Source organism: Anabas testudineus, chromosome 13 (assembly GCF_900324465.2).
Source record: "Anabas testudineus chromosome 13, fAnaTes1.2, whole genome shotgun sequence".
In the NCBI taxonomy this organism is placed as follows: Eukaryota; Metazoa; Chordata; class Actinopteri; order Anabantiformes; family Anabantidae; genus Anabas; species Anabas testudineus.
Genome location: NC_046622.1, coordinates 6,734,592 through 6,757,861, shown reverse-complemented (window position 1 = coordinate 6,757,861; position 23,270 = coordinate 6,734,592). Strand labels below are relative to the sequence as shown.

The following is a 23,270-nucleotide window of genomic DNA, read 5'->3' as shown; positions in this document are numbered from 1 at the left end:
AATGAGAAACTGGAAACAGACAAGGAATCATTTGCTATCGTCTAATTAATGCAATAAACATATCATGTAACAAATGAACACATTTTCCTCTGATACTCTGCTACACATTTTCACTCTCAGGGCAGATGGGGAAGTTGCAACATCTGGGGTTTGATGGCACTAGAGTGAGTAAGGAATCAGAGGCTTGTGTTAGAATAACAGCCTCAAACTGCATCCTATCCCAGTGTGGAGAAAATTGTAGCAGTCGTTGCCACTGACTAAAGGTATGACAAATATAGAGCGCCACAAATACAGACATTTCAAATCCCATTCGCTGGAGTGAGAATCAGAATCACTTATGTGGAAAATTGAAGGAAAAACACTACAGCAGAAAGTAGATGAGAAAAGGCATGGCAAGTGGTGTGGCTAATTCATTGAGAGCCTGCTCACAGCACACAGAACAATACAAGCAAAATTGTCCATTGTGCCATCCAGTCGTATGCACACAGTAGGGGAAAAAATAAAATAGAAAAAAGAATGAATATAAAAGTGTAACAGACTACAGAGCAAACACATTCCCAAAGCTCAGAGACACACAGGGTCAGGTTTAGTTTGCAATCGCTTGCTGAGTGTTTGAGATCTGGAGGCTTTACCTAGTCAGGTGTGATAAGCAGTAGATAGACAGAAGCCCAGGATTCTCAAGGGAGTCTCTTGAATACTCACAAAGGCTCAGTAACTGGTGTCATTGAGATGTGCCCTATTCTCTGTAGCCCTTCTCTCGTTCACTAACGCACACTGAAATAGAGCAGGCTATATGGGGGTGCAAGGGGGGTACCTCAACACACCTCTCCCCTGGGTAATTATTTTTACATTATTACATGTGCTCAGATCCCAGCCGCCCACGCGAGGTGACAGGCAAATTTATCACTCTGGAGGGCTTCTGGGTTGCCTGTAGCCAGCAGCGGAAGATAAATGACAAAATAAAAGCACTCCCTGCTTAAATTGTTTCTGTTAATTCTGTTGAAGAGATTTATGAGTTCATGTATCGATGCATGAACGGAGATGTGGTAGAAATGTATATGTACGCGCCAGTATGCATGGTAGGCACACAAACAGGTATTGGTTATCTATCAATCTATCCGTCGTTTATCAATGTTAGAATCACTAGCAGCTTGCTGTACACATGTGCGTGCGTGGCTGTGAAGGAAAGGTTGTGTTAAGACATGTTAAAGCTTAGGACAGGTTTTTTTTGTGTCCATTTATCTTGTGACATTTCATTCAAAACCTGACACAGTTGGTGTTGTGGTTTTGTTTCTGGTGGGACACTCACCTTCCATTGCTCATCAGACCACCATCGACTCTCTGGAATGTCACTAAAGTCAGAAAAGAAAGGAAGAGGAAAAAGACAGAGCGGAAAAAAAAGAAAGTCAAGTATTACATTTTTTCTGGTAAATATAGCAAACAACCAGGACTTATTTCCCTAAGGAACATGAGATACATTATTTCTTCAGTATTGTCCAGTTCGCCCTTGTGCTTTAACAGATATGTTTTCTTCTGTTCACTTTTTTTATACAAAGCTGGATAGTCGATGGATTCACTAAGGGATGCAGATGTCCCTCTGCGCCCATTGTCTTTCATGGAAAAAATTAAAAACAAAAAAAAAAAAAAGAAGTGCAGTGAGGAGGATTAGATATTGCCTTGCTCTGCATAAGTAGAGACGTCATGTGTCCTCAAGGACACGATGCCTGATGAGAGGGAAAACTCATTTCATCTTTCTTATTTTGCTGCTGAGTTATTATCAGATTTGTGATTAAATCTCAGCCAAAAAAAATGATTAGAAAAGGCAGAAGGGCTCATTAATCACGTTGAGTTTTCTATCTGTAAATGTGGAGGCTGTGCTACTGATCCTTCATCTAGCAGGGCTCCCCAGTAGCCATGCATGTGGCTTGTTCCATTACCGTGATCTATAGATAACAAGGGCCACTCTTTGTCAGGAGCTAGTAAAACTCACGGCTCAAAGTGGAAGACGGCTGTGAAGGATCCATGTCATCTCTGTTCAAACACCATGATGACAAAGCAGCATCGAGAGTTCTGAGCATGTTAGAACTTCAATTGATTGCAGAAACACAAAAAAGCAGGAAGAGTTTTGGAAATCACCTCATACCGATGAGAGGGGGGAAAAAAGAGAGCTGGTTTACTCAAGAGAGAGCAGCGCTGTTAGTAATTTGGCTCATTTGTTCCACAGATGGAGATTAAAGAGAGAAGGAGCCTGAACATTCCTCGTTTCTTTTCTGTTTCATTCAGGTTGATTTCACAACAAGCCCAGACATGGGCGACAGAGGGGGCTTTTCTGTGGGTGACGTAGCAACATAAATGACAGGGGGAGGAAACTCCCACAATGGATCACAGAGGCTGCTAACAAGACGTTTTAATGCAGCATTAGAATTATCTAAACTTATTTAATCCAATTTTTTCTCACATGTGGCACATTCTTGGGATTTTATACATAGAAACACAATTTAAAATGTGTGAGAATGCATGTTGAGAGCAATGAGAGTTTATTTATTACATTATAGTTTGAACAACTGAATATCAGCAAGAGGTATTGAACTACTTATCACTGCCAAGATAAAATAAACCTCGCAGGTCTGTCTAAATGAAATCTAACAGCTTGAGACAGACGTGGCATTCTTTATCCAGTTATAGCTGAAGCCATTCGTCTTTGTTCCACCACCAAACTTGCACTAGAGAAATTTCTGTCATTTGAAAGAGGACTGACAGGAGAAGGAGGCGGAGGCGACGGGAGGCTGTGTGGCAGGAAGGCCTCTGAAGTCCCTATCAGTGCTCAGGCACATTTCTGGGCTGCTGTGGAATACTTTTATGTTGGCCAGAGTGACATGGTGGCATAACTGTGCTTCTTGCCGCCGTCTTCCAGATAAGCACTTTCTCCAATATGAATAGAGATTAATCCCTTTTAATAAGCATTAAAGGGGGGTGGACATAATCAGCATATAAAAATTCCATCAAATCACTTTCTTGCTGGCCACGCGCCTCAATAGTGTAGTGATTTACCTCTAGTACACCGACAGCTTTAGGAGGCTGGGACAGGACACTCTCGATACATCAACTAATTGTCAATATAGAGAAGAGCAGCACAGTAAGACTCTTCAGCGACTTCAGCGAGGGTGTTCTAAATATCACCTCCCTCTAATTCTATAATCTCTACAATATTTGACCTTGTTTTGTGTTCAAAAACTCACTCAAAACTAATTTTAGTAAAATAACATGATTCTTCTCAGGCTGCTCTCAGGTGTGTTTCCAATTTAAAACCAGATAAAGTTTCACCAACATATTAATCTTTTCTATAATCTGTTGTTACAGCTGCTGTGGAAAAGCTAGAATAAATTGAGTTTTTGGCTGCATGACCTACAGGGACCAAACAGCTACACGCATATTTTACAGACTAAATATTATTAGTTAAGGTTGGCAGATCCAGGTGCAAGAGAAAGGCACTGTGCTGACCCCTGACTCGTACCACAGTTATCAGTTACACTGAAGCAATATGATACAGAGGCCTTGATCTGTAATGTCTTTTCTTCTCTAACTTGTTTTAGGTTTCTTAATCACTCTGTGTCTTTGATAGGCCACTCTCTTTCCACTCTATACACAGATGACTGACCTGTACAAGGCTAGTGCTGTTCAGGTTTAATTCAGAGAGCCAGTGACATATAAAACTGTTATAACCATCAAAATGAGAGTAGTTTAACATTTAACAAAGGTAGACACAGCAGTTTCATGAAAGACACAAAAACTAAACATAAGGAAAAGGAAAACTAAATGCTCCACCCATTACCTGACTGACACCTGCATTATAATGAATACAAACATAAAATACAACACTATTTGAGATTTAAAAAGAAAACAAAGAGGAATATGATTATATGAGGATGAGGACAATGAACAGTCTTAGCCTGCACAACAAGACTGCCACAAAATAAGATACACAAGACAAGATGAACCTTCATTCAAAAACAGCCACCACAGACTTACGCACATATGACACAATATGTAAATAAGGCTGCAGGTTGGGCAGGGACAAGGGTTTATGTTTGCAGGGCCCTTTTCATGGCCAATAACAAATCTGGAGTTTTATTTGTAACTGACTTCATCAGCATGAGGTTTGGATTTGCATTAGCCATGATCATCAGGCATACTATATATACTATAAGCGGGCAGGGGATGAATCTGCGTTGAGGTGGGGTGGGGAGACAGGACAAATGAACAGTACCTGCAGGGGTGAAGGTGAAGGACTGAACTGCAAAACAAGAAGACAGAGAAGTTGTGTGTTAAAAGCCTGCAGAGATAAGCGGTGCTTTAGGGGTATCTGCACACTGGGGACGGGGTCGAGCCAAGAGATGCTGAGGGTCAAAGAATGTAAAACCACAACGTCACCCAGTGTGCAGAGCGTAAGCCAGGAAAGCAGCCAGCTCAGAGATCACAGATGTGTAGAGACGGTGGCAAAAACCAAAGAAAACACACAAACACATGTAACAAACAGAAATAAAGAGCAAATTAAACAGGCCAGCTTACAGTAGCTGTCACTGTACACAATGTTGTTGACTTAATAAAAAGAAGATAAAGGGCTACATTATTATGTATTTCTCATGAATCTCTGCTTGTTAATAAGACAAGAATTAAAGTTTGAATATTGTTTTGCACCGACTGCAACAATGAGTCAGTTCATTACCATTTTCTGTTCTTTAATTAAATCCAGTACCCTTGGCAGTGTATGTGGATTTGGTGGTTGCTAGTATTGACTGGAGGTCACTGAGTAAGATGTCAGGGTCAGTGTGTAGGAGAAGAACTGGGCGAACGCCAGCTTCAGCGACCAGCAGAGAGTCTAGTCTGGCCGCCTGGCTCAACCACCCTCCGCTATTAACCAACACTGTGGGTGGATTTGTTAAAAACTCTAGCCCTCTGGACATGTTTCACGCTGACATGTGTCTTCATGTTGAGCTTTAACACCACAGTCTTTAAACCTCACTGCCTCTACAAAGGTTCATCAAAACCGTTATAATGAAGTAGTAAAATATTCTTGTTTTGACAGAGAAAAAGAATAATTAAGTGTTGATGGAAGAATTTTTCACGGTTACAGAGCAAGAGCAGAATGTCAGTACTAATTTGCATAGCTGACTGTGAGAATATGATCAGTCTAACCTGCGTAGTTACTCAGGCCCTTTCTCTTCTTCCTCCTCCAGTAGAGCCAGATGCTGAAGCCCATGAGGATGACCCAGCAGGCTCCTCCAATACCGGCAATAAAAGCAGGCTGTTTCACCACATCAGTGATCTGCTCTGTGATGCTGTTATTCCGGTTTCCATGTATGATCACGTCTCGGAACTCCTTACCTGAAGGCACAGGGGCAAACAGACAATATTAATGTAATTCTGGTTGACTAGTTATGAGAGGGAAACAAGAAGTAACCTTGCTGCCAAGCCTGTTTTCCCCTTTTTTAAGTCCATGTGAAATAACTCATGCAGTGATAATAAACGTGAAAAATAAAAAAAGACAAAAAGCATAACAGCTTATAACCAACCTCCTCGGTAAGAGCAGGTTCATATCTTAGCTCTCACCCTAATTCACTCCACCGAGGGTAAAACACACCATGTGAAATGAGAGGATGGGATCCTGGTCTGTATTGATCTCCAATCGCAGCTCACCCTGACTAGTCTGCTTAACACTATTTCTTGGAGCATGATAAGACTCAAAGCACAAACAGATGTTGTCACACATCGATACACTCTCCCCTCAGCAGCTTGTCCTGAGGTTTTTCACCATTTGTTAATCATTAAAAGGTTTTTTGGGCATTTTACTTATCTGATTGAATGATCAAAAGATAAGAGGGTGTTGTATACTCTACAGACCGTAAAACCACTTGAGCCAAATTTAGTGTTTGTGATTTTGGTCATACATAAAAACACACATTAGACATGCAGTATGTTCGTAAATACAAAGGGCTTCATCTTTTATCTTATATTACTGTATAAGCACATGAACACACCCATTTTCATATCCACAGACACACAACATATTATAAGTGCTAGCTTAGGGCTCTGCTCTCTGAGATGGATTATGTGAGTGACACTGGGGAAATAAGAACATGCTACAGGCCAAGCCATCAGTCATGGGTCAAATCAGGCACAATCTGCTTCAGCCCCACATAAATCATATGTGGTCGGGCCACATCTCAAAACAACAGCATTTTAACAATATTATCTATTCAGAAATTCCTATAGTTTAATGAAAACTCACAGTAATAACACTGATGTTAAACTGGATGTTGAAAAGTTGTGAATGCTTTTAATCAATCAAACTTACCAATGACAATAGACTGAGGCTCACTCTTGACACCAACCCCTGCACTTGTGCTGGCGGCCACCTCCACTCGGTACACCAGTCCTACCTGCAGCCCGCCCACCACCACAGACCGTATGGCTGCATCCACTGTCTTATTTACATGGAAACGTGTCTCATTCCCAAGACACCAGATCTAAGGCAGAGAAGAGGGGCGGACAGAAAAGAAGTTGACTGCATGTTGCTTTGCATCAGTTAAATAAGAATTCATGACAACTCGTTTCGACAAACCTTGTACTCTTGGATGATGCCATTCTGGTGGTCTGGTGGAGGAGGATCCCAGGAGATGCTAATGGAAGTGCTGTTCTGGTTTCCCACAGTCAGGACTGTTACCTGCTGAGGAGGAGCACTGGGAGCTGAAAGAAGGGGCACAAAATAACTAGGTGAACAATCAATTGCACTATCCTGCAGTTTAGGCAGCAGAGAAGTATTAAATCCTTAAAAAGAAGAATGTTTGGACACAGAGTAATGTACATTTGATGCTTTTGAAAAGCAGCGTGTAAATGTACACATATAAAAGCACATACTGAGAAACACACACAAACACAGACATTTCTGCGAGAAATGTCATTCTTTTGGGGTTGGAAAAGGTTGCTGAAGGCTGTCAAGATGTCTCATTAGAGAGGGGATTACATGAAGACCAGGGCAGCACTGACATGGCTATAGCCTATCTTTAACATTTCACTATGATTTAATATCTCATCCTCTGTTCTAACCTAGTGGATTTGCACAGAGAATACTGGTATTGATTTGTTGAATGACAGCCTGGCACAGTGAAGCAAGTGCTCTCACTGAAGCTAAGACTCCGGCATCGACTGAGCCAGGGTGGCATCTGGGTCAACGAGCTTATACGATGAGGCACGGATGAGAAGGAAATATGAAAAAAGATGAAGAAAAATACATTTTAGAGGAAGGAAACAAGGTCTCAGTAAACATATTGACTGATTTCATCGATCAGTCAGATAAAACTAAAGCCAGTAGGTGAGGATCAGAGGGAAGGTCCACAGCGAGGCACATCTAAATGAATCGGCTCAGACAGAGTGGATAGAAACAAGTCCGAGCTTTCATAACCCTCGCTCTGTTGTTATTCTGATGGCAACAATCCTCTGACCCCACAAGGGGTAACAGAGGAAAAATAAATAACAGTTGGCCCAACTGGAAATAACGTTTTAAAAATAATGTTTTCTCATTTCCGCAGCGGCTGGCAGGGGAGCAGCACCACAGCAGAATACTGACAGGTCAATTACTTCTGGGCTGCCTGTCCCTCACCTCACCTCCATCCAAAATGGCACGTGTCACCCTGTAAATCTGTGCTCATCCTTCAGCGCGATTGGACGCACTGTCCCCCAGAGAGCCAGAAGGCCCTGGCATGGTGGAAGATGAATGGGTCCAATGATGAACCCAACACCTTGGCCAGATTAGAAGCAATCTACCAAGGGAGCGTCTGATCAACCATCATGCATGGGGCTCTCCAAGTCATCCAGGTGACAAAGTGCTGGATTGGTCTGTGGCAGCCGTCAGAGACAATGTCATTCAAAGTTAATGTTATGAATGATTTAGCATCTTATTATCATTCATATTTGTGCTAAACAATGTACATTTTTCATTAGAGGCCTCAGAGGCTGTGCTAATGGAGCCATTAACAGAGTGATGTATGGCAGGCATGAATGTGACCCTCCGTCACTCACCCTCACACAGCAGTGCTGCTCTGCATGATGAAGAATACAAACATATTATATTCATACCAAAAAGAAAAAAAAGATAGGCAATGTAAAGCAGTAGATGGAAGCTGCGGCTGTTCCTGAGAAAGTCTCATCAACATGGGTGGAGATGAATCCCTTATAAATTACCATTTATGCAAACACTACTGATTTCATTTCCCCTTAAACATGCATCATGTTGCACAAAAGATGGGGCTCCTTAATGACTTCTCCGACAATCATTCAGAGGGAATCAGTTGGCAAGCAGAGTAAATTTATTAGCCATGACATGAGTGTCCAGATGGAGTGAGAGAATGTGTGAAAAAGGAGGAGCGAAACTACAAAGATGGACACAGCATTTGAGCACTGAGCATACTGTAACACTGCATCCATGAGGACCTGCTCTAGGTATTCTCCAATTGTGGTAGCTAGCGTACAAGTAAGTTTTAATCAACCTCTGAACTATACTTCTCTATCCATCTAGCTACCCTTGTCAGTAGTCCCTTGGTGTCTGAAGAGCCTAGAGCAGTGTGTTTGATGGTGTATCAGCTATGACCAGCCACGGCAGTGGGGCTGTGACACAAATAGAAAGTGGTCGAGCTCTCTGAGGAACTGGGATGCAGATAGAGCAGAGCAGGGAGCGTTATCAGCATTGGTAATAGCTGTGCCATACAGGTTCTAGAGGCCTAAGGGGAAGGAGATGAGCTGGCATGTATGTGTTAACTGTGTCTGTGTGTGTGCATGTTAGTGTGAGTGTGTGCTGGGGACAGCTGTAATGTGATGGCAGTTCTACTACAGCACTGCTTAGACTGGCTGGCCACAGGAGATATGGTCCCTTTGAGAAAGAGAAAATAAATGGGCCTGTCACCCCGACAGGATGTGAACTGTCTCCTATACATGCAGGCCTGAATATGTTGTGGCAAGATGGGCTATGTCTCCAGTACAAAGACTAATATTTGTCTTTTTGTGCTGTTGTGGGCATATACTGTGTGTCTTTACTTCAGATCCCATCATGACTTAATCTCAGTTATTAGACTTGAAGACTGAAGCAAAGCAAATGCAATATTGTTCAATGTCTTTCTGTTTTGGCATAGGTCAAAATAGTAAGTCATTCAAACGCAGACCTGTGTGTGTGTCTGGGTACGATATTGTGTCACACTGCTCTGTGGCCTTGTCAGAGCCTGTATGAATCAAGCTTTGGGCGACATATAGTCTTTGCAGGAGGAAACGTGTGCTGTCTCCAATCACAGCTCAGGCCTGTGGCTGCTGGGTGATGGATTAGAGGAATACTGGCACTAACACCACCATTCATAAACAAAAAAAGCACAGCAGACAGACAGGCACAAACATGCATGCACATGCACTTCTTTATTTGCCCCTCTGATGTTATGACACAGAACAACATGAAATGACATGTGTCACCTGTCATCCTACATTTTTGTAGACACAACAAAGTTTTAGTAAATGGTAAATGGTCCGCACTTATATAGCGCTTTTCTACCTAGCAGGCACTCAAAGCGCTTTACACTGCATCTCATTCACCCATTCACACGCACAAGCACACACACATTCACACACCGATGGCAGAGCTGCTATGCAGCTGACCTGACTCACCGGGGGCAACTAGGGGTTCAGTATCTTGCCCAAGGACACTTTGGCATGTGACGTGGCAGCCGGGAATCGAACCACCAATCCTATGATTGGCAGTCAACTGCTCTACCTATTGAGCCACAGCCACCCCACAGCCACAGTCACTATATGTTATTGTTTTTATATGATTTACAAATACTCAGCAGCTTCTCTCTTTTCCTACCTTCTTCGGTCGTCCTCGCTGTCCTGGATTCACTGTCCATGCCTTGAAACTCATTGAAATAAGGCCGGACCTTGATTTCATACACAATTCCCTTCTTGAGTGCAGATAGGACCACACTGCGCTCAGAAGGGATTTTCACATCCTGGGTCTGCCAGGGTCCTGGTGAAGGCAGTCCTGATGTCTGCCTGTACAGAACTCTGTAACCCTGAATGAACTGGGACTGACGATCCACCTGAGAAAGTGAATGAAGACAAGATTACTGCTGTATTTCAGTGCAAAAAGAACTCATCAGTGGAGACTGGCAGCCACTAGATGGAAAAGAATGTTTTTCTGCAATCTACTGTTTCCTCAAAGGATTGCAGGCATGACACTTTAGAAGCTGTTACTCGTTTAATGGCCCTTTTATCACCAGCTATGACACACTTAGCTCAATTGACATCCTGACATTACCTCATTCACAACTCCCAAATCAAAGTGGTAGCTCCTCTATTAAGGACTTTCCTTAATGCCACGTTAAAGGACATTTGCATGTTTCATATGTATTATAAATACTAACTAGTGACATGAAAGCAAGTCTCGCCACATCTACTATGGGCTGGAAGCATCAGGATATCAACCAGCAACAAATACAGACACTCTGGGCAAATGAGGAGAATACACAGCAGAGGTGATAACAGCAGATAAGGCCCATAGAAAAGATGTAGAGACTGGAAGTGTGATAGCCCCCAGCAACCCACAGAGGACCCCTACTCTAAAACTTTAGCCCATTCAACTAGACAGAAAAGGCTGAATTTATGCAGCAGAGGAGAGGGCCTATAACTCATAGTAATGGCTTGTTAACAGTGGAAGAAGTGAGCTGGGCTTTCAAGTGGGATATTAAGCAGCTGTTTTTTGCCAGTGTAGCTCAAGTAAATCAGCAAAATGGATTCCCTGCTTGGTGCGTGAATGTTATTAATGGAATGATTTGGGAATATAAAAGCTCTCTCAGAGTGGCCCCTATGTTTACTGAAAACCCCCGGATTGATTAGGTAGCCATGTTTTATGTTGGGTGTACATTGCAATCATAAAGCATTTCTTTAGTATTAAATTAGCTATCAAGTCTTGGGGTGAGACTGATTACAGAGGTCAGTAAACATGTCAACAGGAAAACTGCTAACGTGGCACATTTGAAAATGGAAATGGGCACCCCGTGTAACTAAGCGATAGGTGTATACTGTAAGTACCGTACCTGCATTTGAATGATTTATAGCACAACAATCAAAATAAACAAGTGTATATGCTGTATTAAGACTTTAAAGAATATAAATAGCCATTCTGTTTTCATTATCATACCATTAACTAAAAACCCTTAATTCAAGTGAGCATCTGTTTTACATGTTTCACATCTAATAAATCTGAATCTAAATCTAAATCTAATTCTGGGAAATTGCTGATTGTTGCATCGAGGCAAACCACAATAAGAGCATGTGTGTTAAGTAAAAGCAGTTTTTCTGCATGTATCAGTGTTAAAGACGATGAATGCATCATCTCATGGGAGGAAAACAGGGAAATTATTCACAAAATACAGTTCAACCTCAAACATTAATTTTAATTTAACTTTATCTTTGTTTATGAGATGAGAAGCTGGAAACATGTAGAAGACTGATGAACAACCAGATGTCTGTGATGTCTTTTTTTGATGTTCACCATGGTTTAAAGGAGCCATTTTTCCAACTATTTGATGTTCAGTTACTTTTAAGTCACCAATTACAATATTTCAAAGCTGCAAGGAACAACCTGACTAAAATTTCCTAACATAAAACAAATGGTAGCCTCGAGGAGTACAATTCTGGCTTCAAAGACACATCCTATGTTTAAATCAACTATTCTGACTTTATGACTCATCTTTTCTAAATCAAAGATGTAAAAGAATGCAGAAAGATATGGAAACCACAGACAACACCTACTAATTTAATATCTCAACTGTAAGTTCTTCCAGTGTAAACACTTGATGTAACAAATTAAATTAATGTAAGTTGTAGTATGCAAAATGACATTTTACACTTACCGTCCATGTGACCTGAATAGTTGTGGGACTCATCACAACTGGGTTGTGCAACCGTACTATGACCTCTCCAAGCTCCTTCTGTACATGCCTGTGGTCAACACCCTGAGCTGGAGGACTGATATCTATGAGAGAATAAAAATGAAAAATAAGAAAAGAACAAAACAGAAGAAAAGATGGCTCGAAATAAAATAAAAAATTGCCGCTCTTCCACTTGATCTTCAGAGTTCACTCAGTTTCTCATAATAAGCCTTGGTTCATCACCATCAGAAGTGGAACGGTAAAAGAGTGACTGAATAGACCAATCAGACTTAACAAAGAAGCGTTCACTTGGTGATCACGACTTCATTTGAAAAGGGGCAACTTCATCTGCATTAAAATGACCTCATTCCATTTTGTATTAAAGCACTTGTCTGGTTTGGAGAAAAGAAAGGAAACTTGTGCTGGCAAAGTTGTTTAAATGTTTGATTTGTGTGCACTTACTGGAGCCTGACTGAACAACTAAATCCACAAATGCACTGAAAGAACTCCCAAACATATTGGATGAAAGATGAACGAACACTATGACACTATTTTCCAGTTCACTTCCCATTCAGAACATACGTGTGTTTTTAGTTACAAGCAAAAAATAGTGTAGCGTATGACATACTGAGTGTGGTTAATGTGAGCCACATTCTGAGTTATTTATTGAAAGAAACCTTGCAGAGCAAACGATATTTAAAAAAACTTCATTCAGAGAACTCCACATAGATATGACTCATACACAAGCTGTACTAACAGGGCAAGACAGGCCAAACACAGTTAAAAAGAAGTGAAGAATCAATTTGTTATGCACGCAGGCCGTTGTCAGTAAACAAGTCTATATCATCTCAATACCTTCACCTCAGGATGAGAGAGATACGCTGAAATTTAAATTGACTACTGTGCTTTTTAAACATAGACTTAGCCTTCATTTGGCAGAACTTGGGCAAAAGTCTCTGTTTTCTTTTTGATGGGGACTTATCATATCAATATAATATGGAGACTGTGGTCTGTCTGGTACCATAATCAAATCTTCTTTGGGTCTGCAGTCATTTTCTCCTGTTATGATCATTTACATAGCAGGGATAGCACTAACTCAGTTAGGCCTTCCAAAAGTAGAGATGCTTATTTTATATAATTGCTTAACTGTAGACTTAATTAGCTGGCCTGAGATGGAGAATGTGACCCCTGGAAAGTTCTGCAGTGATTCAGTACATCACTGCAGATTGCAGAGGGGGATAAACTGTGATTCTTACACCCAGCGACCCTTTACTATTAAAACAACACCTACAGTTCAAGTGTTTATGAAATAACTATACATGTATATAATGAACACTCTCAACATGATTGAGCTAGTTTAATATTGTTACCTTGTGTTCTCACAGGGTCTGTCATGGGACTTGGATCACTCAGACCCTGGCTGTTGACAGCTCGAACCATGAACAGGTAGATGGTGTTGGGACGGAGACCTTTGACAGTAAACTGGGTGGTTTTGATGTGATCTGCTACTGTCTGCCAGCTGTTGCTCACTGATTGACTGTAATATAACAGAAAAAGGTGATTTCACATTTTATTTTCATAAGGTGCCATAAATTTGTACCTGCAACCCAGAAAGGCGGCTTATACCCAGCGAGTGACTGCTAAAACAAACCTGAAAGCTTCAATGACATAGGAAGAGACCGGTGATGCGCCGGCCATTCCAGGCTGCCAGGACAAGGACACACTGTTCTTGGTGACGTCGGTGACCTGAGGTTTGGATGGTTGGCCTGGAAGCTCATTTTCATCATGGCTCTTTGGGAGTGTCACTGCAGTTGATTCTGAGAGAAGCAGACATAAAGACACATTTTAAACAGGTGAATAAACATTTTTTTCTGTAAATAAAATACACTGAATAATTGCACCATATTTTACCTTTGACTTCCAAGAAAGCACTCCAGGATGTTTCACCACTGGAGCTGGTAGCCACACAGGTGTAGATCCCAGAGTCTGAAAGCTGGTAAACAACAAAATACCCATGTATTTATGAATAACGACACATACACAAACACACAAACAGCATCAGTGCAAACAGCTTAATGACTCCACTAACACTTTCAGCGAAAGGGCCATTTCATTTCACACGTTGTGAGAGCTGTAGCAATGACTGAATACGTGTTGACTTTCAATCGCGGAAGCACTGTAAAGCGATGGGGTGACTTCACAAGACAGTCTTGTGTGGGCCAAATTGTGTGTCATTTGTGAGTGTTTCCAAGCGCTGACGCTAATTTCTCAGTGAATTCCATTTTCTACTCACCACCCTTCCATCACTTTTCCACTCCCCCTTCTTATTTCCCCACTGTCCTGCAGACCACAATGAAGCCAGGCTAATTAATTTAGGGTGGGCTTCTGGAACCCCCTGGACTGATGACAGCTGGCTCTTCTCTCCATCCCTCTTAGGAACTTTGTTTGTTGGTTATTGTCCATGTGCCTCCCCTCCATTTATTGAATAACATGTCAGTGGTCTGCAGCTTTGTCATGCGTAATAGATATTCCACTGAGGCTTCGGTGTGGGGAAAGGACGATGTGAGCCTTTTAAATTTAATTTACTCTAAACGTGTACACATGTACACACGTGTGTGTATATATCTGTAAGTGCATACATGTTTCTATCCAACAGCTGGAGCCCATCCAGCACGGCACAGCTGAGCTGTCGTACCACTAAGTGATACTATCAAACAATTAAGAAGAAAAATCAATGCAGCGTATTTATTATTTAAGGTATTACAGTGCCCTGTTTAAGCTTTTAAATGCCAAATTCTATAAAGCTTAATAAACATTCAGATGCATAAATGAAAGTGACAACTTTGAGAAAATAGAGCAGTGACACCAAAGGTCTGTGCATAACATCTAATATTGACAGAGTAGTACATATTGTTAAGTTGTTATTAGGCCCAATTAAATCCTTTACCTTGATGTTCTTGATCTGCAAGCTGCCTAGCTCCTGCAGGGACATGCGGGGGTCCTTTCCCAGCAGACTGACACCATCCTTCAGCCAGCTGATGGAGGGGATGGGGTCTCCTAAAGCCTGGCACTTTAACAGTGCCACACTGTCCACCCCGAGTGTCTGATTGGATGGGCCTTGGCGAATGATGGGTGGCGGTCTGTCTGTGAGCACTGTGTTACAAAGACAACACTGTGAAAAAATTGTCTATATGGTTCTGAAGTTCACAGGGATCATGGTTTTCACATAAGGCATCTGACTGTAAAATAAACGGAGTGACAGCATTGATCATAAAATGCAGTGGGGGTGGATGTGGGTATCTATCATAAAGCAGGCTATTTTCTCTGCAGGTCTTATAATTGCACCACAGAACAATGACCATATCCTGTATTTCCAGGAAGCAGGGAAAAAACAGCTGACTAGTGTTTTCTAGTTTTATTGATGTGGCAGACGGATGCTAAGCTGTTTCCAGTTATGGCCTGGGTAACCTTATTTTTACACACTACACTAGACTCTGTGGTACAGTTTGGCAGTGAGACTCTTGCCTATTGACTCAGTGTGGTTGAGATAAATACTTCATTATGTGCCGTGTGGGGCACAATAAAAGGTAAATTTTAAATACTAAATGTAACTGAAACCACTAAAAAACAGTGAAGAATCTTAACATGAAATAATCAGAGAAGACAACCCTTTTATAATTTGTTTCAGTTTCACTTTAGATAAATGCTAATGCTGTGATGAATTCATTTACATGAGCAAAATCATTTGTTATAATGTGCAAAAAAAAGCCTGTGGCTACCTTCTATGAAATAGTAGGTGTGTCAGAGGTGATCTCAGAGAGACTTAGCACTCTAGCACTCAGGCAGTTTATATATTTAGAGTTGAATAATGTGGAGTCCCCCTGGCATCACAGAACCCACATTAATTAGAAGGTATGGATTAATGATGTCAGACCTACAGGGGCTAATTACCAAGTCTACCTCAGTAACCTTTCAACACATTATCACAACCTCAATTCAACCCCTATTTTCTCACTAGCAGCTGTATCTGAAAAAAGAAAACGGTTCCATGTAACACACTCCTGATGTGTTTTAGCTGCTCCTCATTTCAAGTCGCCTAAGAAGTATCTTAGCTACCACATGCCGAATGTGGCACATTGATTTAAATACTAATATCTCACTTATGTTTAGCTCATCTGCAATGTTTATAATATGGCATTGCAATCATAGGAATCAGAAGTGAAAACGTGAACCACAGAAGAACACAAAGCGCCTGCAACAAGCCAGTGATTCTCATCAACACAAACAAGGAGTTGTCTATCTGCCATTGCTTTCACCTACACAAACATGATGAGAGAAAATGAAAGCCCCGTGTTTTAATACTACACCCAGCGATGTGAATTATGTGCCTGATGTATGTGTTGATGGCATGTAGGAGTGACAAGAGGAGGAGGTAGGGCTCGACTGAGGCCTTGGGTCTCTGGATCAGGAATTTCTCATTACAGATCTCCTTGAACTCCACAGACCGTTGTCAGGGCTTGGGACAGTAAATCACACAAAGACTGCATCAGGTATGGCCATGACCTCACCCTGACTCTCCTTTTGTGACATTTTTGGCAGCAAAAAAACTGTCTGGTTTGAATCCAAAAACACAGGAAATGCTTATGAAAACTAAATAACAGGGTTGACTAATGATGACGGTATTAGGCTGTAAAATGTGACAGGCATTTGAAGGACATGCCAATGTTGTTGCTGTATCAGACAAAATGGCACAAGAATGTTGCTGTGGTGCTTTTAATCTTTCTGCTAGCACATACTCGCACGGCACACCAGATGGCTGTCTATCTTTCCATCACAACAGTTGAGGAGATTAGATGCTCCTACACCTTGTAGGACCACATAATTCATTCCACAGCAAAGGCTCATCATTAAGTCACTCAGTCATGTCCCCTCTCTTTCTCTATGTCTCTTTCTCTTGCTCCTTCACTCATACGCATACTTGCATCTTGCCCACACACCCAAACCCTGATCATTAAACTTGAAGGAACTCAAGGGCAACGCTTTATTTCTTTTCCAAAAGGAAAAGTAAAAAATTTTAATTAAATTGTGTCAGGTGGAAAAAGAAATTAAACAAAGAGCGTAGAGCAAAACTCAGCAACTGAAGGTCATGGGCATATTGGAGTTTCTCTAGCCAAAGCTGAATTCATTTTTTACACAAAAAATCTTATTAGTACTTGTGTAGCTAAAGGTATATTTTCAAAGGTGTTTAAGAGGAAATTACGGTTAAAACTCAAAGTGAAAAAGAGGCTGTAATTAAACCATGGCAAACTATGATCAAATATATTGAGTATAAATAATTGTTTGTACAAAGGTAAGCGTCCAAATGCATGTAGGAGAGAATCAACCATACATCTGTGTTTATATGCACATAAAAGTATATATGCTGCCAGCTTCACCACATTTGCAGTGGTTGCTAAGGCGTGGGCTACTAGGCTGTAGTGTGCTGGCATGGAACAAGTTACGTGTCACTTTTCCCTCACCATCTGTGACCTCCAGTTGAGCCTTGGCAAGGATACTGCCTGCAACGGTCAGGGCCTGGCAGATATAGTAACCAGCATCTGCCCGCTGCACTGATGAGATGGTGAGGTCTCCGCTGGGCGACACTGAGAAGCGACTGTTGGGCTGCTGGGGTTGGTTAGGAAAGAGCAAATTCTGCAGCAAGAGGAACAAACAGCCAATTAGTGAGAACATGGAACCAGTACAACCTGGAAAAAGTACCCCCACCACCATGTGCATGTACTGTGCACACTCGCATACACACAAATCAGACTGTTACAGCTATAGTATGAGCAATTTCATCTCTCACTTGGTTAACCAACCTCACAAACTGCACAACATGTATACAGTTTGATGATTTGGTTTCATACTTATTCTTGGGCCAAGCCAGAGGCTCCACTGTGTTACTGCTACGTTTGCTCTTGTTGGCTTCATAACTGCTTTTCTTTCTGCTGCAATTCCACAGTGGTTTCTTTGCTGTCTTTACCCAAAGAGACCACCCCATATGAGTTGAACCTACGACCATTATATAATATACTGTATCTTCTGAATACATAAAGTTAGCTAAATAGTTAAATTTTAATACCCTTTAAAATTATTCTAAATTTCTGTTTACACTGTAATATTGTCTTTAGTTGCTTTTAATACATTATCATCACTTCGATTTTGATTTGCTGTCACATTATCCCAGCTCTCTCTTTTTTGTATTTATTTATTCTTATGATCCCCAAAGGTAACCTGCAAATAACACCGATTGGAGTTAATTACACTTAATCACTTTGATGCAACAATTTTTTTAATTAGGCTTTACACATTTCTAGCATGAGAGATGAACACTCCATTATCCTCAGATGTGAGAAAAAGGCCTTTCCATCATCAATTATCATACTTAATTAGCTTCATTTGTTGTCCCAACAAATGCCTTCATACCTTTTAGACAGTGCCTTAGTGCGAGTGAGGTACAGAAAGTATTAATAAACACAGTGGCAGAGACAAGTGTGGAGATGGTGTAGAACATGCAACTGCTTGTACAGAGTGTTTGTAATGCGTTTATGTCATCTTTAATGACAATGTGAAACACAAGGCGGATATTAATCTCAACAAGTTCACAATATTAAGTATGACTGAATCATATGCTTTAGGTCACACAACCGTAAGAGGTAAAGTGGGTGAGTATTACACCAAATATTTGTGTGAACATGTAAGCAAGTGTCTCACTTCACTCTTATAAGAGAACTTTGCAGTAATTGTCGGCCCGCAGGCTATGTGTATGTGTGTGGATGTGTGCTTGAACCTTAGCCAGAGCTGAATCATATCTCTGGCTCATCTACAAGTCTTAACAGGCTGCTAATTGGCACTGTTGTTGATCGTTGTGAGGACACCCAGGTATTTGAATGGGTTATCTGCTTGATTGAGGGATAGGATCATTCTTATCAGTGCAGGGTCACAGGAAACCGTTTAGCACTTTGCCAAGCACACTGTCGTTTGGCTCCTGAGAACAAAGGTGTATCTGTGTGTCTATAGTAAAGATACCGATGAGAGATAGCATAGTTTGAAGTGCTGGGCATGTGTCTGCACAGTGCAGGAAAATCATAAGCACTTACCAATTGTGCATACAGCAAAGAGAATTCAAAGTACTGAGTGATGATAACACTAACACAGTAGATAGTATGAAATATTGTGAAAAATGTTTTATACACAAAATATTGTGTGAGATTATTTCCTCTTACCTGACTTCCCTCCTTCTGCCAGAAGACAGCAGGCTGAGGGTTTCCTTTGGTTTCACACGGGAAGGTGGCAGTGCGCCCTTGGGCCACAATTTGGTCCCTTGGACGGATGACAAACTGGGGCGCAGCTGAAGAACAGGGCAAAAGCACCAGTGTTAGTAGAGTGAAAGTACACAGTGGGGCCAAACATCAGGGCTGGAGACTGCCAGGGCTTAGGGATTTCAAGCAAAAACAAGCAGTAAACCACATGGTAAAATCAAAATGGGAGTGCCGTACAGATCTTCCATGCAGCTTTACATCGGTCTCTCGCTCTTTAATGACTTTGAGGGAGGAAAAACACCAACGACTCTCGTTGCCATAGCAACCAGTTTGGCCATTCATCCAGGTGAGGCTGAGGCTGAATGAATGACAGTCACAATGGCATTCACACGAGGAAGTGCCTCAGTCACAATGGCATTTAGATCTGAGACAACACAAAGGCACACCTATGCCTTGGAAACATCCAAAACTATGAACAGGTATAAACATATAGGGTTAATTATATCTGACTTTTCATATGTAAGAGATGTAAGAAATGCATCACATACACAAAAGTCAAGATCTGAAGAGACTAAATGCTTCTGATCAAAACTGCATCAAAAGGGACTGTGAGACAGAAAATACTTTGGTGTGTTTACAACACTTCGAGCTAACACCTTTCCATCAAAGAGAGAAGGGGCTTGAAAAGCTATCAAACTTTGAAATCACAGTGTGAAGGTTTCTCAGTCAATATTCACAACTCCAGGAGCCAGACCAGTTGTCACACACTTGCAGGCAGGATGGAGTGAGACATTTCTGACTGACAACTTGACAGATGCAGTTCAATATTAAGCAGAGAGGGGTGTAGAGATTAAATAGACAAGCTATTTTGGTGTCCAGTGTTGCCTCTCTCGACTCTCTGACCAGTCCCTCATGCCAGGTTAGGAAGCCATGAATACACACCACAATATCCTCACATTTCTACTTGTTCAGGTGACGCTTATCATTCATTTTTTACAGTGCTATTCACGCGCAGAGGCTGACAAAGTAGAGAGCGTAGCTAAGATAACAAAGGAATATAGTGTCTGCTTGTGCATTGCAGACTCCTTACTACTTAACATGAGCAGAGGGGTTGCTGACGATACAGAAATCAATTTAACCTCCCTTCTTTTCATTCCAAATAATCTATTGCTGTAGTGTTGCATATAAATGATGCAGCATCTAGCGCATCAAACTTACCACCCTTGATATACAGTAGCAACATTTCATACACGAATGCCATATGCTAATCAAAAGTGCAAGTGTATAATATTACTATAGTCATCACAGTAGAAAAAGACTCATCTCTCTAAACTTTGACAAGTACCATGTTTGCCAAGATAAGAAATCAACAACACACTCGTTATAATAGAAGACATGGTTCTCGCACAGACAATGAAAGGCAACAAATTAAAGAACGGCTGCCATAACCTCAAGTAACTGCTGAGAATGGTTAGTAGAGGAAATAAAACATACTGGAAAATGTTTACAGTTTGTTGTAAATTTCAATTATAAAAAATCTGAATTGTTGCAAAGCAACATCTTGCACCATTTCTGTTTCTTTTGATTTCTTTGTACATGTAAGTCCTTTCACTGACAAGCCAGCTGGTTCCAGTAAGGCCAAACTCTTCCCATTTGGCTGGTATGTCCATGTAATCCCTTTTTGGGGGATGTGTATTTGTCAAGGATACACACAGTTGGGAATGGTACAGATGGCTACAGATTTACTGCCTTCCCATTTGGCCTTCTGTAGCTTGGATATCTTGTGGCTCTCACAATGCTGTGCCCGATACTGAGATCCTAAATCATATTCTGGCAAGGACTCAGTTTCCTCCCTTCTCTTCCTCTGCTCTGTTCCATCCCACACATCGCATTACTAACAACTCACTAAATATACGGTCTAACACCTTACAGACTGGGCCCTATCACTGTGCTGCTTGGCCTTGTCCTTTCTTACACTCTCTTTATCAGTGTTATGTGTTTTCCGTTCTTGTAGGCTTTTGTGGAAAACTGAGTTTCATTTATAGAAAAGAGTTCACCTAAGCTTTTACATATTTATGATACAGTTTCGCATTATTCCCATTTTTATTAATTAAGCAATCATTTACATTTAGTATCTATCAACTGTGCAACTGATCGTCATCTGATTAATACTGCAAGATTTTATTTGTTTTTTAAATACAAGACCAAAAGTGCTTGTTTTTGGTTGGTTAGCTTTTCCTGGAGATTAACCTTTGGCTCATTCTATTCCCGTGGCACTATTTTCAATCCTGTTTCTATTTTTTAAATTAAGTTTAAAAAGAATAAAATACTTATGGGAAATACTAAGTGATTGGGATAGATCTAAAAACGAGAATAAGGCTCACAGAGAAGCACAAATCCAAAACTTCGGACAAATCAAGTGGCAGTCAGTGAGGGACAGTTTCATAACATGGATCAGGGCTAACTCACACTGGCCCTGTTTTGACTCAGATGCCCTTAATGATATGTGAGAATCTCCTTCCTGTCCCCACCTAAGGAAACTCATGATTGGGTACCCATATTTAATTCATGACAAGTCACATCTGTCTGGTTTGTTGAGGGCTCAGCAAAACAGCAGTCAGGGTGAAAAGAACAAATGGACAGAAGGATAGACATCTATTCAGTACAGTGAGGCACACAAGCTCAGAAGCAATTCTTCCTCCTTTAAAATCCCACGTTCAATCATATTTTATTCAGAAGTCAACGGCAATTACTGTCTCTTCCCACAGGCAGAGTGAATGTGTAATTTCCTCCATCTTCTTGAAAGCTGACAGTTTGACAATTGTAGAACAGCCACTGCTGTTTTGGCAACCCAAGTCCTGCCACTGAGGCAGTGTCTGGGTTTTTCTGCCAGTCAAGCTGGTCTTGACAAACACTTCTGCCATTCTTTACCTCTCCCTCCTTTGTCCTGCTCATTGTTTCTTGCTCCTACATTCCTTGTGTTTTTACTCTGAGAAAGCACACCTTGCTCTCCATACGCCCATTTTCTCACTCTCTCTATTATGTTTAAATTTATCATATTAAGTGTGTCAAATTTGGTTCTGTCTGACCTTTTCCCGATCTATAGGGAAATAAAATGAGATTCCCCTGTCTGTGTAATGGGGTTCAGAAGAAAAGAAGCTTGTCCAAAACAAACAGATCTCTGCGTTGTGTTCCAGAAATCCACAGATGGCACAAAGACTTGCAAGTTAAACATGTTCTGGACCATATGAGATGACAATGTCTGATACTATCTGACTGCCAGGACACTCACTTGTTGTAAAGGACATGGTCTAAAGTCTATACAGCACTCAGATCAAATCTAGACTGGTAACAGAAACTATAGTAGGCGTACTATATTTTTAAATCAGTGCTGTAGCACAGAGGCATTACACCATTAAAGAACATGCACCAGCGCGATTTCTTATGGACTACATAGTATTTTTATAATGTAACAATATATATATATATATATATATCATGTTGAGGTTATTGTGGAGCAACTTTCATAACAAAGCTACAGATTATTTGCTGTCGCATCATTTCACAGTAATGATGACATCTGCTGACTTCTTTCCAAAACAATAAGGATTATCAGCACAAACAAAAGCCACAGTATGGCAGTAAGTATTATAGTGACCCTGTGCAGCTTTGTCCATTTTAAGTCCTGAATATGCATCATGTTCAATCAATAGATAGACCCACTAAAACAGGACATACGTATTTTTCTTCTTAGTTAATGTGGTAGAACTGTCTCCAAAAACTATTATCAGTAATTTGCAAACAAATTCTAGACAACGTGATGTAACACTGGGGTTAGTCAAAAACAGTAATAACTGATTGTCAAGCAGTCAAATACAGTAGTGTGTATGAAGAGGGCATGCAGGATGGAATCAAATCAGAAGGATGAGTACTTACCAACAGGGCGAGCTGGAGACACAACAATGGAGGAGTGGATACACAAAAGAAACAAATTAAGACA

The 23,270-nt window shown here is 41.0% G+C and overlaps 1 protein-coding gene across 14 annotated transcripts in view; it reads right to left on the bottom strand.

The window, feature by feature from the left end:
- Nucleotides 1–23,270, bottom strand: part of robo2 (roundabout, axon guidance receptor, homolog 2 (Drosophila)) — a 275,954-nt gene that overhangs the window by 22,101 nt on the left and 230,583 nt on the right. For 6 of the 14 annotated variants that reach the window (XM_026375443.1, XM_026375434.1, XM_026375492.1 and 3 more), the window contains 14 exons: nucleotides 23,207–23,218; nucleotides 19,235–19,359; nucleotides 17,489–17,660; nucleotides 14,917–15,122; nucleotides 13,881–13,962; nucleotides 13,621–13,786; nucleotides 13,340–13,506; nucleotides 11,952–12,073; nucleotides 9,905–10,136; nucleotides 6,623–6,747; nucleotides 6,356–6,527; nucleotides 5,197–5,385; nucleotides 4,268–4,294; nucleotides 1,310–1,352 (listed from right to left, as the gene is read on the bottom strand). In XM_026375443.1, the coding sequence (XP_026231228.1) occupies nucleotides 1,310–1,352; nucleotides 4,268–4,294; nucleotides 5,197–5,385; nucleotides 6,356–6,527; nucleotides 6,623–6,747; nucleotides 9,905–10,136; nucleotides 11,952–12,073; nucleotides 13,340–13,506; nucleotides 13,621–13,786; nucleotides 13,881–13,962; nucleotides 14,917–15,122; nucleotides 17,489–17,660; nucleotides 19,235–19,359; nucleotides 23,207–23,218 (1,840 nt within the window). The remainder of the gene's footprint in view (nucleotides 1–1,309; nucleotides 1,353–4,267; nucleotides 4,295–5,196; nucleotides 5,386–6,355; nucleotides 6,528–6,622; nucleotides 6,748–9,904; nucleotides 10,137–11,951; nucleotides 12,074–13,339; nucleotides 13,507–13,620; nucleotides 13,787–13,880; nucleotides 13,963–14,916; nucleotides 15,123–17,488; nucleotides 17,661–19,234; nucleotides 19,360–23,206; nucleotides 23,219–23,270) is intronic. The other 8 variants (XM_026375460.1, XM_033326300.1, XM_026375504.1 and 5 more) reach the window with 3 other exon arrangements.